The sequence below is a fragment of the Lithobates pipiens genome, unplaced genomic scaffold (assembly GCF_037356315.1).
Source record: "Lithobates pipiens isolate NorthernLeopardFrog02 unplaced genomic scaffold, aLitPip1_a1.2 Scaffold_18, whole genome shotgun sequence".
NCBI classification, from domain to species: Eukaryota; Metazoa; Chordata; class Amphibia; order Anura; family Ranidae; genus Lithobates; species Lithobates pipiens.
Genome location: NW_027507758.1, coordinates 50,625,246 through 50,639,038, shown reverse-complemented (window position 1 = coordinate 50,639,038; position 13,793 = coordinate 50,625,246). Strand labels below are relative to the sequence as shown.

Here is a 13,793-nt window from a genome sequence, read left to right as displayed (position 1 = left end):
GTCATAGGAAGGGTGGACCCAAGGGAAGCAGCTGTGGCCAGACACCAACTTAGAACAAAGCTACGTACATTAGCAACAGGCACTCCATGCATTGTTCCTACCGCATCAATTACTGATAAACTACTCCAGGTGGGCCATTTTGGTTGTTTTGGGTAGAATTAAAGATTAGCACCCATTGGGATAGACAATAACTTTTTTCTTCCCCTCCTTCCTTTTCCTCCTTCCTTCACTTTAGGAGCTGAAGCCATCTTTTACCCATTACTTATTTACATTTATGCAATACAGAGTTGGTGTCTATGTGCATATAGTCGCCATTTTGGTGAAGAAGCCTTGTTGGGTTTGAGATTTTAAGAGCAGTCCATTTATATTTATTTTTTTATGGTTAATGTACACAAAAATGTTACCAAAGGTAAGAAAAATTATACTTACCTAGCTGGCTGCAGCATCAGCTGTATTTGTCCCCTGCTGGCTCTAAGACTGAGAACAGAGTGATCAAACACCGCCAATCGCTCAGTCCTCAGAGCTCCTGGTGGCTCTCTGCACTGCCCCCCCCCCCTGCTCACTGGAGCACTGGGCTGTCGAGAGGGCGGTGGCGGCTGGCTCAGGCTCCAAGCGTCTTGCTGAAAAGCTAAATCGGGTGCTGGTCCAGGCATGTGGTGCTGGTCCAGGCATGTCAAGATCTTTCCCGAAACTGGACTGGCTCTGTGACGTCAGCTGACAGCAGGCTTTAGCTGTCAACGGGTCACAGGAGTGCAGAACGAGCTTTGGCTGTACTTCAAGTCTGCTAAGCTCTCTAAATATAAACAACTAACAGTTTTCACTATAACTAAATGCTACTTATAGAGCCACTCAAGGTAGATCCGGTGTCTCACAGAAATATGAGGGTGCAGGGTGACTTATTAATCCAGAAAGCAGGAAGTATGAGGGGATGAGAGACGCCACACACAACTAGCTCATCAGGTACAAAGAAATGTGAACGGCCTCAGCCTTGAGCCCCATCTCTGGTGCATTTCCCCCACCCATTGGTGTAAGATAATTAATTCAGTAAGATGTTAAAAGGTTAATACAAGCGAGCAGGCATGCCGATCGCGTTCCAGAAACATGGCAGAAGTGACGTGTCACACGCTACCCGAGTGTGTGGTCGGGTAGTGCATGACACATCACTTGTGCCATCTTATTGTTTAAGACCCTATATGGGCAGTACAGGACTTAGGGTGGTGGGGACTTGAGTCACTTTCGGGTCCTACCTTCTATACATTACTGCATTTATTAGCGTATAACACGTGTCGGCGTATAACATGCCCAAGTTTAGGAGGGGATTTTAAGGAAAAAAACTTTTAGGAGGGAAGTGTAAGGAAAAATCTTACATTTAAATGCTCATCAATGCAGCCTTATCAGTGTCCATCTGCAGCCTTGTCAGTGTCATTTGCAGCCTTGTCAGTTGCAGCCTTGTCATTTGCAGCCTTGCCCCAGTGTCATTTGCAGCCTTGTCATTGCAGTCTTGAAGTTTAAAGATGGCACCGGCGAGATAGAGAGTCCGGTGTATCTCGGCGGCTGTCAGGTCCTCTTGCAGTCCCTAGCGGAGCCGAGAGTAGCCGAGTGTACTCAGTTTGGCTCACAGTCACACCCGGTCCCTGTGTTATGTCCATAATGGGGGGGGGGGGGGGGGGGGACTGGGTGTGACTGTGAGCAGAGCTGAGCACACTCGGCTATGTATCTCACCGGGACCGCCGGGCCCCCTATTGGGCGGGGCCCATGGGCTTGAGCCCAGTCAAGCCCAATGGTAAATCCAGCCCTGTATATGGGTCCTACTACGAGCTGCTCTTTTGTATTTGTTTATGTCACTTTACAATAGTATTTCTGCACAATTGATCCAGAGTGCGCTGGTTTAGGGTACATATATTACCCTTTTTGTTTATCCGAAAGTTCCTACCTACTGATTTGGGTGTGCCTGGGCACGGCCATACAAAGATCTTTCAGTTTTAAAACACTAATCTGTGCTAATTTGGAGAAATGTATATAGCTCTGGAAAACAAATCTTATTAGTTGTCCATATCACCTACATATTTAAGGCCTAAAGCTGAATTATTAGATCTTCTCAATACGAAGACTGTTCTAACATTTTTAACAGTTGTGCTGTTGTAATAATAAAGAACACCAGAATAAAGCCATTATTTGTTCTTTATGAAGCAAGCTCCACAACATAAGAACACGTGGGAGTTTTGCTTCTTCCCTTGACAGAAATTACAAGGGGAAAAAAAAAAATATCCCATTAATTCAGGGTACAGACTGTCAGTGCCTCCCCTTGGCACATGGTGTATTTTTCTGAAGAGAAGGGGAAGAGGATCAGAGGGTACCATGGCACCAGGTCTAATCTGTCCAAAGACGTGACAGTGGAAAAGCAATAACTCACGGCTTAAGGTCTTGGGAGCATAAAGATTTTTTATGTGCAACAGATGTTGGAAGTGTACGAAGGTGAGCAGTACCGCTAGTCAAACATGCTGAGCCCTGATCCCTGAACACTCCCAGAGTCAGACTGTTTGCTGAACTCGGCTGCATTCTGCTAACTAGGAAACTGTGCACTATTTTTTTTTTTTTTTTTTTAGTCTAAAGCCCCATACACACTATCAGTTTTTCTGCTGAGTTTTTCCTTCAGATTTACCAAAACCATATAATATGAGGTCAAACCTTAGGCGTTTCAACGTGTATGCGATCAGGCAGGCCCTTGCACTACATGGTTTTGGTAAACCTGAAGGAAAAACTCAGCAGAAAAATTGCTAGTGTGTATGGGGCTTTAGTGTGGGTGAGGCCTACCTTTTTCTTTTGAACACTTTATTGCTGTTTTGCACTTCGGTGGTTGGTTTGCTGAGCGGTCAATTCAAAGTATCAGGTCCTCCTAAAGATGAACACTGGGTGTCTTATAGATGGTCGATATGTCCATATAGCCAGTCCCTCGTAGTCAGAATCTGCAACTGAATATGTACAATTGTCCAACCTTCACAAATACATCTGGGAGGCATTGTTGAACAAACACATTCTGGTGTTGATGCACAAATGAAACTAAACTAGTCACATAATTTTATTTCGCTCCCCAGATACCTCATCAACCTCATCTGCAGGTATTGCCCAAATTGTGCCCTCCACTCCTCCCAAGACCTCCTGCTCTCTAGCTCCCTTGTTACCTCCTCACACGCTTGCCTACAGGACCTCTCTAGAGTCTTTCCCATCCTCTGGAACTCCCTGCCCCGGTATGTGCGATCAGCCCCTACCTTGTCAACCTTTAAGCCCTTGTACACACCGTCGGACATTCCGACAACCAAATCCGACGGATTGTAATAGCAGAGCAATGAGGCTGTTGAATGCTCTTTATAATGCCCTCTCTCATGTTACAGCTCTCTAGTAGCCCTTAAGATGGCCATAGATAGAACAAAATTGGCTGGTTCAGCAGGGACCAGTTGAATTTCAATCGATGAAATATGTTCCTGTTCCAGGGAAGTCAATCTAACGATCAGTTTCTCTCAAACCGACTTTTTGGAAAATGTTCCTTCAATCAGCGATGCAGCCCACTGGCTGATCGACAAAAAACGAATTTGTGTATGTCTTAGCCCTTGTACACACGGTCGGAGTTTCCCACAACCAAATCCATCGGAGTAATTCCGATGGATTAATTCCGGAAGTGATGTTGCATACACACGGTCGGACTAAATTGTCGGAAAATCCAATTGTACATAACGTGATGACGTTATTTTGTTACGACGGGACTACATCCAGGCTAGTAGCCAATAGCTTTGGTCTAGGAATTTGATCTGAGCATGCGTGGCACTTTGTCGGAGTAGGCTACACATGATCGGAGTATGTCCGATAGGAGCATTTTGTCGGACAATTTTACCGGCAAGTTGGAAAACTTGGTCCGTCGGATATTCCGACGGAAACAGTCCGATGCAGACCACACACAGTCGGAATATCCGACAAAACGGTCCGATAGAAAACATTCCGACGGAATCTCCGACCGTGTGTACAAGGGCTCAGATGCATAATTGTCCTAGCTAAGGCAAACCATAGATAACTAAATTTTCTTTCCTTCCACTATGTGGTGCACTGAAATGAAAATTCTGGCGCTGAAACCAAAAATTCAGGATGCACTTGGTTAAAAACCAAAACAGTTTTTTACATTTTTTTTTTTACATTTTATTAACGTGGCTGGCGTTTTTGTATTGAAGTCAATGGGAAGCAATTTTGCATTGCAGTCGATAGGGGGCGTTTTTGCCTTGAAGTCAATAGGAGGTGATTTTGCATTGCAGTCAATAGAGAGTGTTTTTGCACTGAAGACCCGATTATGCACTAGAGTAAAGGGGAAGCGATTTTGCAATTGAAGTCGAAGGGGAAGCATTTTTGCATTGAAGTCGATGGGATACGATTTTGCACTGAAGTCAATGGAACGCATTTTTGCAATGAAGTCAATGGGACACGATTTTGCATTGAAGTCAATGGGACACGATTTTGCATTGAAGTCAATGGGACACAATTTTGTACTGAAGTCAATGGGACCCAGCCTGCCATTATTGGCCCTCTTTTTCAACCTTTTATTAACTCGATGGCCCTATTGTCAGGCGAAAATTTTTGCCAGCAGATATAGCAGTGCATCACTAAAAATTGCTTGATTTTGCATTGCAGTCAAAAGGGGGTATTTTTGCTTTTAAGTCAATGGGACGCGATTTTGCATTGAGGCCAATGGGACACGATTTTGCACTGAAGTCAATGGGACCCAGCCTGCCATTATCGGCATTCTTTTTTATAACCCGATAACCCTATTTTCGGACCCCATTTACAGTGTATCCCTAAAAACCGCTTGATTTTGCTTTGCATAAATAAGGGCTATTTTTGCTTTGCAGTCAAAAGGACACATATTTGTAATGAAGTCAATGGGACCCGACTGTGCATTGCAGTCAATAGGGGCTGTTTTTGAACTGAAGTCAACAGGGCGCAGCAAGCCATTATCGGCGCTATTTTTTGATAACCTGCTGATAACTATTTTCTGCCGATCCTTTTTGGCGGCTGATATATCGATGCATCCCTGAAAATCGCTTGATTTCCCCATCAACACAATCAGTATTGATTGGGAATCTCTCCCACAGTGCTAATGTGTTCTACCGGAAAGGGAGCTCTCCCGGCTGGCAGAACACAATGATTCCTGCTAGTGACTATCTCTGCCAGCATTACTCACATATAAAAAATAAAATAAATCAGACAGGCTGGTTGTACCCAAGTTGATTGATGGATCAACGTGGGTACAACCAGCCTGCCCATAGATGGTTCTAATCTCAGGCGATTCGGCAGGGACCAGCCAAGAGACGAACCATCTATGGCCGGCTTAAGTGGCTCAAAGTACTAAAGCAAAAGGGTTAGCAAGACAGTCAGACAACCGGCAACGCAAAGGCCAGTAATGGCAGCCTCCATACTTCACATCTAACAGTTTCCTTTGACTTAAATAGGAAGTAAACCCTAATGGGTTTACTTCCTCTTTGATTCCCTGCAAAGGTAAAGCATAATGGGCTACTATGCATCGCATAGTAGTCCATTATGTGTCACTTACCTGACACAGGAGCCAGCGAAGTCACCGCTGTCCCCTGTAGTCCGGAGCCTTCATCTTCTTGGTGGGTCTCGCTGCTCCGCCGCTGTCATTCGACGAAACCGCGATGATGTCACTCCCGTGCATGCGCACGGGAGCCGCCACTCGTGGCATATCGCCGTTGACAGCGGCGCGCTCAGTGCGCCTGCGCGTCGCTGTCTATGGCGCATGTGCCGTAGACAGCGGTGCTTGTATTTTGGCAAATATCTCCTAAACCCTGTAGGTTTAGGAGATATTTTTTGGACCTACAGGTAAGCCTTAATCTAGGGTTACCTGTAGGTCAAAGTGGTTTGTAAGGGTTTACAACCACTTTAAGGAAAGTAACAAGCCTTGAGAAAGAACTTCAATAAAAATACTCTAAGGGCCGGTTCACACAGCGATGCGCGGCGAGGCGTCTCCGACTTGCCTCGCCGCGACCTGCATGGACCTCAGCGGCGACTTGCAGAGGACTTCTGCATAGAAGTCAATGCAAGTCGCCCCCGAAGTCGCCCCGAAGTAGTACAGGAACCTTTTTTCTGAGTCGGAGCGACTCGAGTCGCTCCTCTCAGAACGGTTCCATAGCACTGAATGGGGGCGACTTGCGGGAGCGAGGCGAGGCGAGCCGAGTCGCCTCGCCTCGCGTCGCTGTGTGAACCGGCCCTTACCTTTTGGACATATCTGCAAATACACAATTTTATCCAAAACAACAAACATAAGGATCTAAAGTAAAGATCCCTCACAAACTTCGAACAACCATGCAATGACCAAAAACCAATATGAAAGGCAACCTCAATATCTTATAATTGGATCTCTCAGCCAACCTCCAACTCACCAGATAAATAAAAAAAAACATCTGGGAAGAGGAGCTCCAAATCCAAATTTAAGACAAACAATGGGACAAAGACTCGGGCTTTACCCACAAATGTTCTCCAAGTAATAATATCCAATGGGCGTGGCCTAGGTGGTCATGTGAGCGGCCGTCTTTCTGAGCAGCTCCGACTTCTCCCGCTACAATCCTGCTCCATCCTGGGTTAATCCCGCACTAAATGCCGATCGAAAGACACCCCGCTTCCCTGGAAGGTGATATCGGCGGATGGGCAAACGCAGAAGGCAGCCGCCGGCGCGAATGTATGTGCACACGCGCTCGGGCCAAGATGGCCGCCGGACCACCACCGCGGAGCCCTGTGATTCTCCGGCCTCCACGCCGGATCTCTTTGGGGAATCCTCTCTGCCGTCCTCCCCGGGACAACCGGACCCCCCGATCCTGGAGTCACAGATCTCGGCGGGAGAGGAGGCGGAGGAGAACGGCCGGGGACCGACGCTTGCCGATGTGCTGCACACCATCAAGGTAAACCATGCTGCTCTAATGGGGACTGTGGCTGAAATTAGAAGTGACTTTACATTACTGAGACAGGATGTTCAGAAAATACGCGGAAGGGTGGATGAGACTGAGAAGCGTATTAGTTGGAGGAGGATTCAGTTAACCCCATATGGCCTAAACTCAATACTGCGGGGGTAAAATAGCCTCCCTAGAAGACAAGGTGGACGACCTCGAGAACCGCCTCAGACGCAATAACCTGAGGCTGGTGGGCCTTCCTGAGCGGGTGGAGGGGGTCTGACCCAGTGGACTTTTTGGAAAGTTGGCTTGAGCAGGAGTTTGGCCGCGACATCCTGTCCCCCTGCTTTGTGATAGAACGGGCTCACAGAGTCCCGGGCAGACCTCTTGCTGCAGGCAATCCGCCACGTACCATGGTTATTAGGTTGCTGAACTACAGAGACAGAGATGCTATACTGCGGGCGGCCAGAATGAAAGGCAGCTTGAAGATCAATAATGCTGCTGTGTCACTGTATGCAGATTATTCAGTGGCTGTTCGCAACCAACGGCACAATTCCAGTCTGTTAAACAAAAGCTGAGAGAACATGCAGTGAAATACTCTATGATATTCCCAGCTACCCTGAGCATTGTCTATCAGGAGAAGGTTCTTTTCTTCCAGTCACCCAAGAACGTCATTGCATGGTGGGAGTCCCTACCCCAACCCCCTCAAGATCCTGCCTGAAGGATATTGGCCTGGATGGTTACTGTCTCTATTTTTTCTTTTGCCCTCATCTTTGCAACTACCTCTGGTCAGGGCAGCGGGTCTCTGCTGCTCTTATTGAAACATGTTGGGACTGACAAAGTTTTTTTTTTTATATTGCGGGACTCTTTTCCTGCTCCATTTTTTTGGATGAGTACCTGGGAGCTGCTCCAGGAGAACGATATTGAGCCACACTGTGGTGAAGTTGACCAGTTGCGGTTAATCGCATGGATATCAGGCCATGCGCCCCATGCATGGCCCTAGTTTTGGGTACAAGCCCGCTCCATTTCCGTGGGAGCAGGGCAGGGTTGTTGCTGCTACTTGGCAGCTCTTTATTTGTTGTCTGTTGTATGGGTGAGGCGTGTGTGGTGAATGGATGGATGGGAGTGTGTGTCTGTCACCTTGTCCCGCTGGAGGTACTGTGGCTCTGGCTGCCTGGCGGGGGACTGTTCTGGGGTTCCTGGGCAGGCTGCACCCGCTTGTTCCCACTTGTGCGATGTTCCCAACCCTCCCATGGCAGGGTAAACATATGCTCCTGGAATGTTCGGGGGCTGAATTCTAAATTTAAGCATGCATTGGTGTTTGAGCAGATCAAACGACTGCACCCGCATATTCTTTGTCTACAGGAGACTCATCGGGTGGGCTCAAAAATCCTTGCGTTAAAGTGTTGGGTGGCTCAAAACTTTCACTCCACATACTCCAATTATGCTCGTGGGGTGGCCATCTTAATACGCAAAGGGCTACAGTTTGAGTGCCATCAGGTGGCCTCGGACCCCAGGGGTCAGTTTTTAGTGTTACACGCCACGGTACTGAGAACACCTGTCATTCTGGTCACAATCTATGTTCCTCCGCCAGCCACGGCCACGGTATTCTCCGATTTGAGTGCTAAGTTATCACTGTTACCTGTTTGCCCTACGTTTATTGTGGGGGATTTTAACTCAGTGCTACGGCCTGATTTGGATAGGCTGAAACCCCAAGTAATAATATCCAAGAAATATTGCATAAAATATGTACTCAATGGTACACCACCCCAGCTAAAAATAAAAAGTTGGTCTCCTCAATAGGACGTCTGCTGGAGATGCAACAAAACTAAAAGGAACCTTTCTACATATCTGGGGGTCCTGCAAACAAATCCAAACATTCTGGAATCAGATCAAAACATGGATAACACACATTACCAACACACAACTCAAACTTGATACAGCCTGCTGTCTTCTACATGTGAACAATTTCACTTACAGAAAGTATAAAAACTCTTTGTCATGTCACCTTCTAAATGCAGCCAAAGCACTCATACCACCATTATGGAAAACAGGAGAAATACCATCTATAAAAGGCTGGCTCCCAAAAGTCAACTCTATTTACCAGATGGAAGAAACAATTGCCATTAAATGAGAAAACACAAGGCAACTCCATAAAATATGGAGGCTTTGGAAAACATTCACACTATCTGAACCCTACAAGAATCTAATAGAGGTTTAGAAGTACATTTTAAGCCACCAAATTGTAGACTAAACCCAACATGAAAATTCTATCCAAACATATGATGTCACTTGAAGTATGTCGGTCAGAAAAGTATTAATGCTCCTCCTCTCGGAATAACATTATTTCTTAAATTACCATAAAAACTCTCCCAGTCCACATTTCACTGAGATCTTACCTAGGATAATGTTACAAATGATCTATTAATTCACTAACCACGTGTTTACTTTTTCCGTAGGATATACATGTCAAGTTGAAATATGCAATTTTGAACACCAATATAGCCAATATTATACGCATCATTGTTTATACACACTGTTTATACCAATATTTACTTATATAAATGTAGAATGTTAATTTCATTGTATTTTCACATTTAGAAAATAAACCTTTATTGAGAAAAAAATGGAAAGTAAAGCCAAATAAAGCAGATGCAGCAACGTGCTATAGCTCACAATGCTGAATGATTGAGAAGACACAGCTAAGTGATTCACTGAAGTGACGGCTTATTAACAATCTTCTGACATGCAACAATAGATAATGTGTAGCTTTCATTCCAACACAACTTATCAACATCTGACTTGTTTTTAGTTTTATAGCCACATATTTATCAAAGGAAACAAGAATGAGGAAACCTTTACTGTAAGGGCTCATCATGCTTACTAAGGAACCAAATGTTGCCAAAAACCACGTATGTAAAGAAGAAATTCAAAGATGCACTATATTACCAAAGTATTGGGGGGCGTGTGTGTGTGTGTGTGTGTGTGTGTGTGTGTGTGTGTGTGTGTGTGTGTGTGTGTGTGTGTGTGTATATATATATATATATATATATATATATATATATATATATACACACACACACACACACACACACTTTAATGCCATCCTAGTCTTGGAATGTAGGGTTCAATATTGCATTGGCCTACCCTTTGCAGCTATAACAGCTTCAGCGCTTCTGGGAAGATTGTCCACAGGAGTGTGTCTATGGGAATGTTTGACCATTCTTCCAGAAGTGCATTTGTCAGGCACTGATGTGGACAAGAAGGCGTCAGCATACCAAGGCATTTTGGACAATTTCATGCTCCCAACTTTGTGGGAACAGTTTAGAGATGGTCCTTTCCTGTCCAACATGACTGCCCACAAGTGCACAAAGCAAGGTCCATAAATACATGGAGGAGCGAGTTTGGGGTTGAGGAACTTGACTGGCCTGCACAGAGTCCTGACCTCAACCCGATAGAACACCTTTGGGATTAATTAGAGCAGAGACTGTGAGCCAGGCCTTCTTGTCCAACTGACAAATGCGCTTCTTGAAGATTGGTCAAACATTCCCATAGAGACACTCCTAAACGTTGTGGACAGCCTTCCCAGAAGAGTTGAAGCTGTTATAGTGGCAAAGGGTGGGCCAACTCAATATTGAAGCCTACAGACTAAGACTAGAATGCCAATAAAGTTCATGTGCGTGTAAAGGCAGGCGTCCCAATACTTTTAGTAATATAATGTATATACGATTTATATGAATTTAATAACACTTCTCTGTTTAATATCATGTTCAATCAAAAAGTTGCTTCAGTCTACTGGAAAAAAAGCACATGGAAAAAGATTTGCTTGTGTTTAATTTCCTTCCTTTATCTTATAAACATACGGTACTAAATAACAGAAATGTTGCTTACGGCCCAGATTGGAGAGGTAAATCCAAGGATTGCAGCTTGTGTTCCTTCTCCTACATAAGGAATGACGTTTTCCCCAAGGCGAGTATCCCGGAAAATAGCTCTTAAAATATTTAAAGCGTGGACCTAAGAGGATAAAAAAAAAAAAAAAAAGTTATGGTAGTAATAAGTTATCCCGTGTTCTCAAATCAGTGCTTAGGGGACACTAATAGTGCATGTTTTCCAAGTCTGAGATCCAACTGACAATTAGGAGAATTGCACGGGTGCCACTGCTGACCTTCTCCTGAAAAGTATAGCTACTTGGCAGTTCATGTTGGTGGTCCTGTGGCTTCAACACTTTTTTTTTTTTAAATGGTGTTCTACTTTGACGGACTCCATGCTTGTTTCAGAGCAATGTTACTAAAGCCAGAGAATCTGCATGACATTAAGGCAGCTGGCATTTTTAGAGGAAGAGGTCAGCAATGGCGGCTTCCATGTTTCTCGAATGAAAAAAAAAAATAGTGATTAATAGTTGATAATTAATCACTATTTTTGATAAAGCAATATTTAGCAGCTCTCACAAAGGGTTGAATTTTATATAGATTGTATCACTTCTATATGAGGTTTTACTGGTGTTCCACTTTAAGTATATAATTATAGGTGCCTTTAAGGTATAGCGCCAAATCTACTCCCCCCCCCCCCCTTCTTCCACTGGAAAACAAAGTACTGCATGCACTATTCTTTTTCAGTGCACTGTGCCCACACACCAGTGGGGTGAATTGGGCACATAGGAGACATGACATTTCACCTTGTCATGCAGTGGGACTGTGCTGGAATAACTGCCGAAAGCAGTCCCAACGCATATGGTGTGAATAAAGCTAAACTCTGGAGGAAAATAGCAAAAACCCCATAAACTTTTTATGCAATAATCTAAAACAATATATTTTGAAAAGCTGCCATTATTAATATCCAACATATGTTTTTATTAGCTTCATATAATTCCCTGTTGGCCAGGCCTAGGAGGGTGAAGGTAAGCACTCAAACTTAAAGCCCTAGTGACAAAGCTGTGCCTTGGGAGCTGCATACAACCCTTTGGCATGTTTTTGTGGCCCTTGGGGCCCCCTTGACACCGTGTTTCCTTATTCCCCTGGAATAGCAGTGATTTCTAGCAGCCTTGTGTAATGTCTCCAGTCTTCAACAATTCCAACAGCACGTTCACAGTCTCCTCTGACAATCTTTTGCATTATGTCCACAATCCCTGACAATCTCATATCATGTCCACAATCTTTGACCATCTCTTGTATCATGTCCACAGTCTCTGACCATCTATTGTATCATGTCCACAGTCTCCGACCATCTCTTGTATCATGTCCACAGTCTCCGACCATCTCTTGTATCATGTCCACAGTCTCTGACCATCTCTTGTATCATGTCCACAGTCTCTGACCATCTCTTGTATCATGTCCACAGTCTCTGACCATCTCTTGTATCATGTCCACAGTCTCTGACCATCTCTTGTATCATGTCCACAGTCTCCGACCATCTCTTGTATCATGTCCACAGTCTCTGACCATCTCTTTTATCATGTCCACAGTCTCTGACCATCTCTTTTATCATGTCCACAGTCTCTGACCATCTCTTGTATAACGCCCACAAGTCTGACCATCTCTTGTATCATGTGTCTGACAATAAATATCCACTAAATGTTATGTCACCATTAAAGTTTGTAACTTTATTTTGAAAATTTCAAAAAATAAAAAATCATGTCGAACTTTGTTGATGTTGGGGGCTGCACCTGGGGCCCCCTATATCAAGAAAGTTAACCACTACTGCTCTACAGTGCCTTGAAAAATAATTCATACCCTTTGAAATCTTACAAATTGTGTCGTGTTACAACCAAAATGTAAATTTATTTTATTGGGATTGTATGTGTTAGACCAACACAAAGTGGCAGATAATTATGAAGTAGAAGGAAAATTATAAATGGTTTTCAAAATTTTTTACAAATAAAATATCTGAAGTGTGTGGCGTACATTTGTATTTAACCCCCCTTTACTCTGATACCCCTAAATAAAATCTGGTGGAACCAAATGCCTTCAGAAGTCACCTAATTGGTAAATAGAGTCCACCTGTGTGTAATTTAAGCTCTGTATAAATATAGCTGTTCTGTGAAACACTCAGATGTTTGTTAGAGAACCTTAGTGAACAAACAGCATCATAAAGGCCAAGAAACACACCAGACACGGTCAGGGACAACATTGTGGAGAATTTTAAAGCAGGGTTGAGTTATAAGAAAATATCCCAAGCTTTGAACATCTCATGGAGCACTGTTCAATCCATCATCCCAAAATGGAAAGAGTATGGCACAACTGCAAACCTACCAAGACATGGTTGTCCACCGAAACTGACAGGCTGGGCAGGGATAACATTAATCAAAGAAGCAGCCAAGAGGCCCATGGTAACTCTGGAGGAGCTGCAGAGATCCACAGCTCAGGTGGAAGAATCTGTTCACAGGACAACTATTAGTCGTGCTCTCCACAAATCTGTCCTTTGTGGAAGAGTGGTAAGAAGAAAGTAACTGCTGAAAGAAAGCCATAAGAAGTCCAGTTTGCGAGAAGCCATGTGGGGGACACAGCAAACATATGAAAGAAGGTGCATTGGTCAGATGAGACCAAAATTGAACTTGTTGGCCTAAAAGGAAAGCGCTATGTGTGGCAGAAAACTAACAGTGCATACGACCCTGAACACAACATCTTGATGCTTTTCCTTCCAGCAGGGCAATGTCCCTAAACATATAGCCAGAGCTACAATAAAATGGCTTAGAGCAAAGCATATTCACGTGTTAAAATGGCCCAGTCAAAGTCCAGACCTGAATCCAATTGAGAATCTGTGGCAAGACTTGAAAATTGCTATTCACAGACGTTCCCCATCCAATCTGACAGAGCTTGAGCTATTTTGCATCGAAGAACGGGCAAAAATGTC

The 13,793-nt window shown here is 44.3% G+C and overlaps 1 protein-coding gene across 2 annotated transcripts in view; it reads right to left on the bottom strand.

The window, feature by feature from the left end:
• THADA (THADA armadillo repeat containing) overlaps positions 1-13,793 on the bottom strand; it is a 930,763-nt gene that overhangs the window by 650,217 nt on the left and 266,753 nt on the right. For both annotated transcript variants that reach the window (XM_077485673.1, XM_077485674.1), the window contains exon 25: positions 10,836-10,958. In XM_077485673.1, coding sequence (XP_077341799.1) covers positions 10,836-10,958 — 123 coding nt within the window. The remainder of the gene's footprint in view (positions 1-10,835; positions 10,959-13,793) is intronic.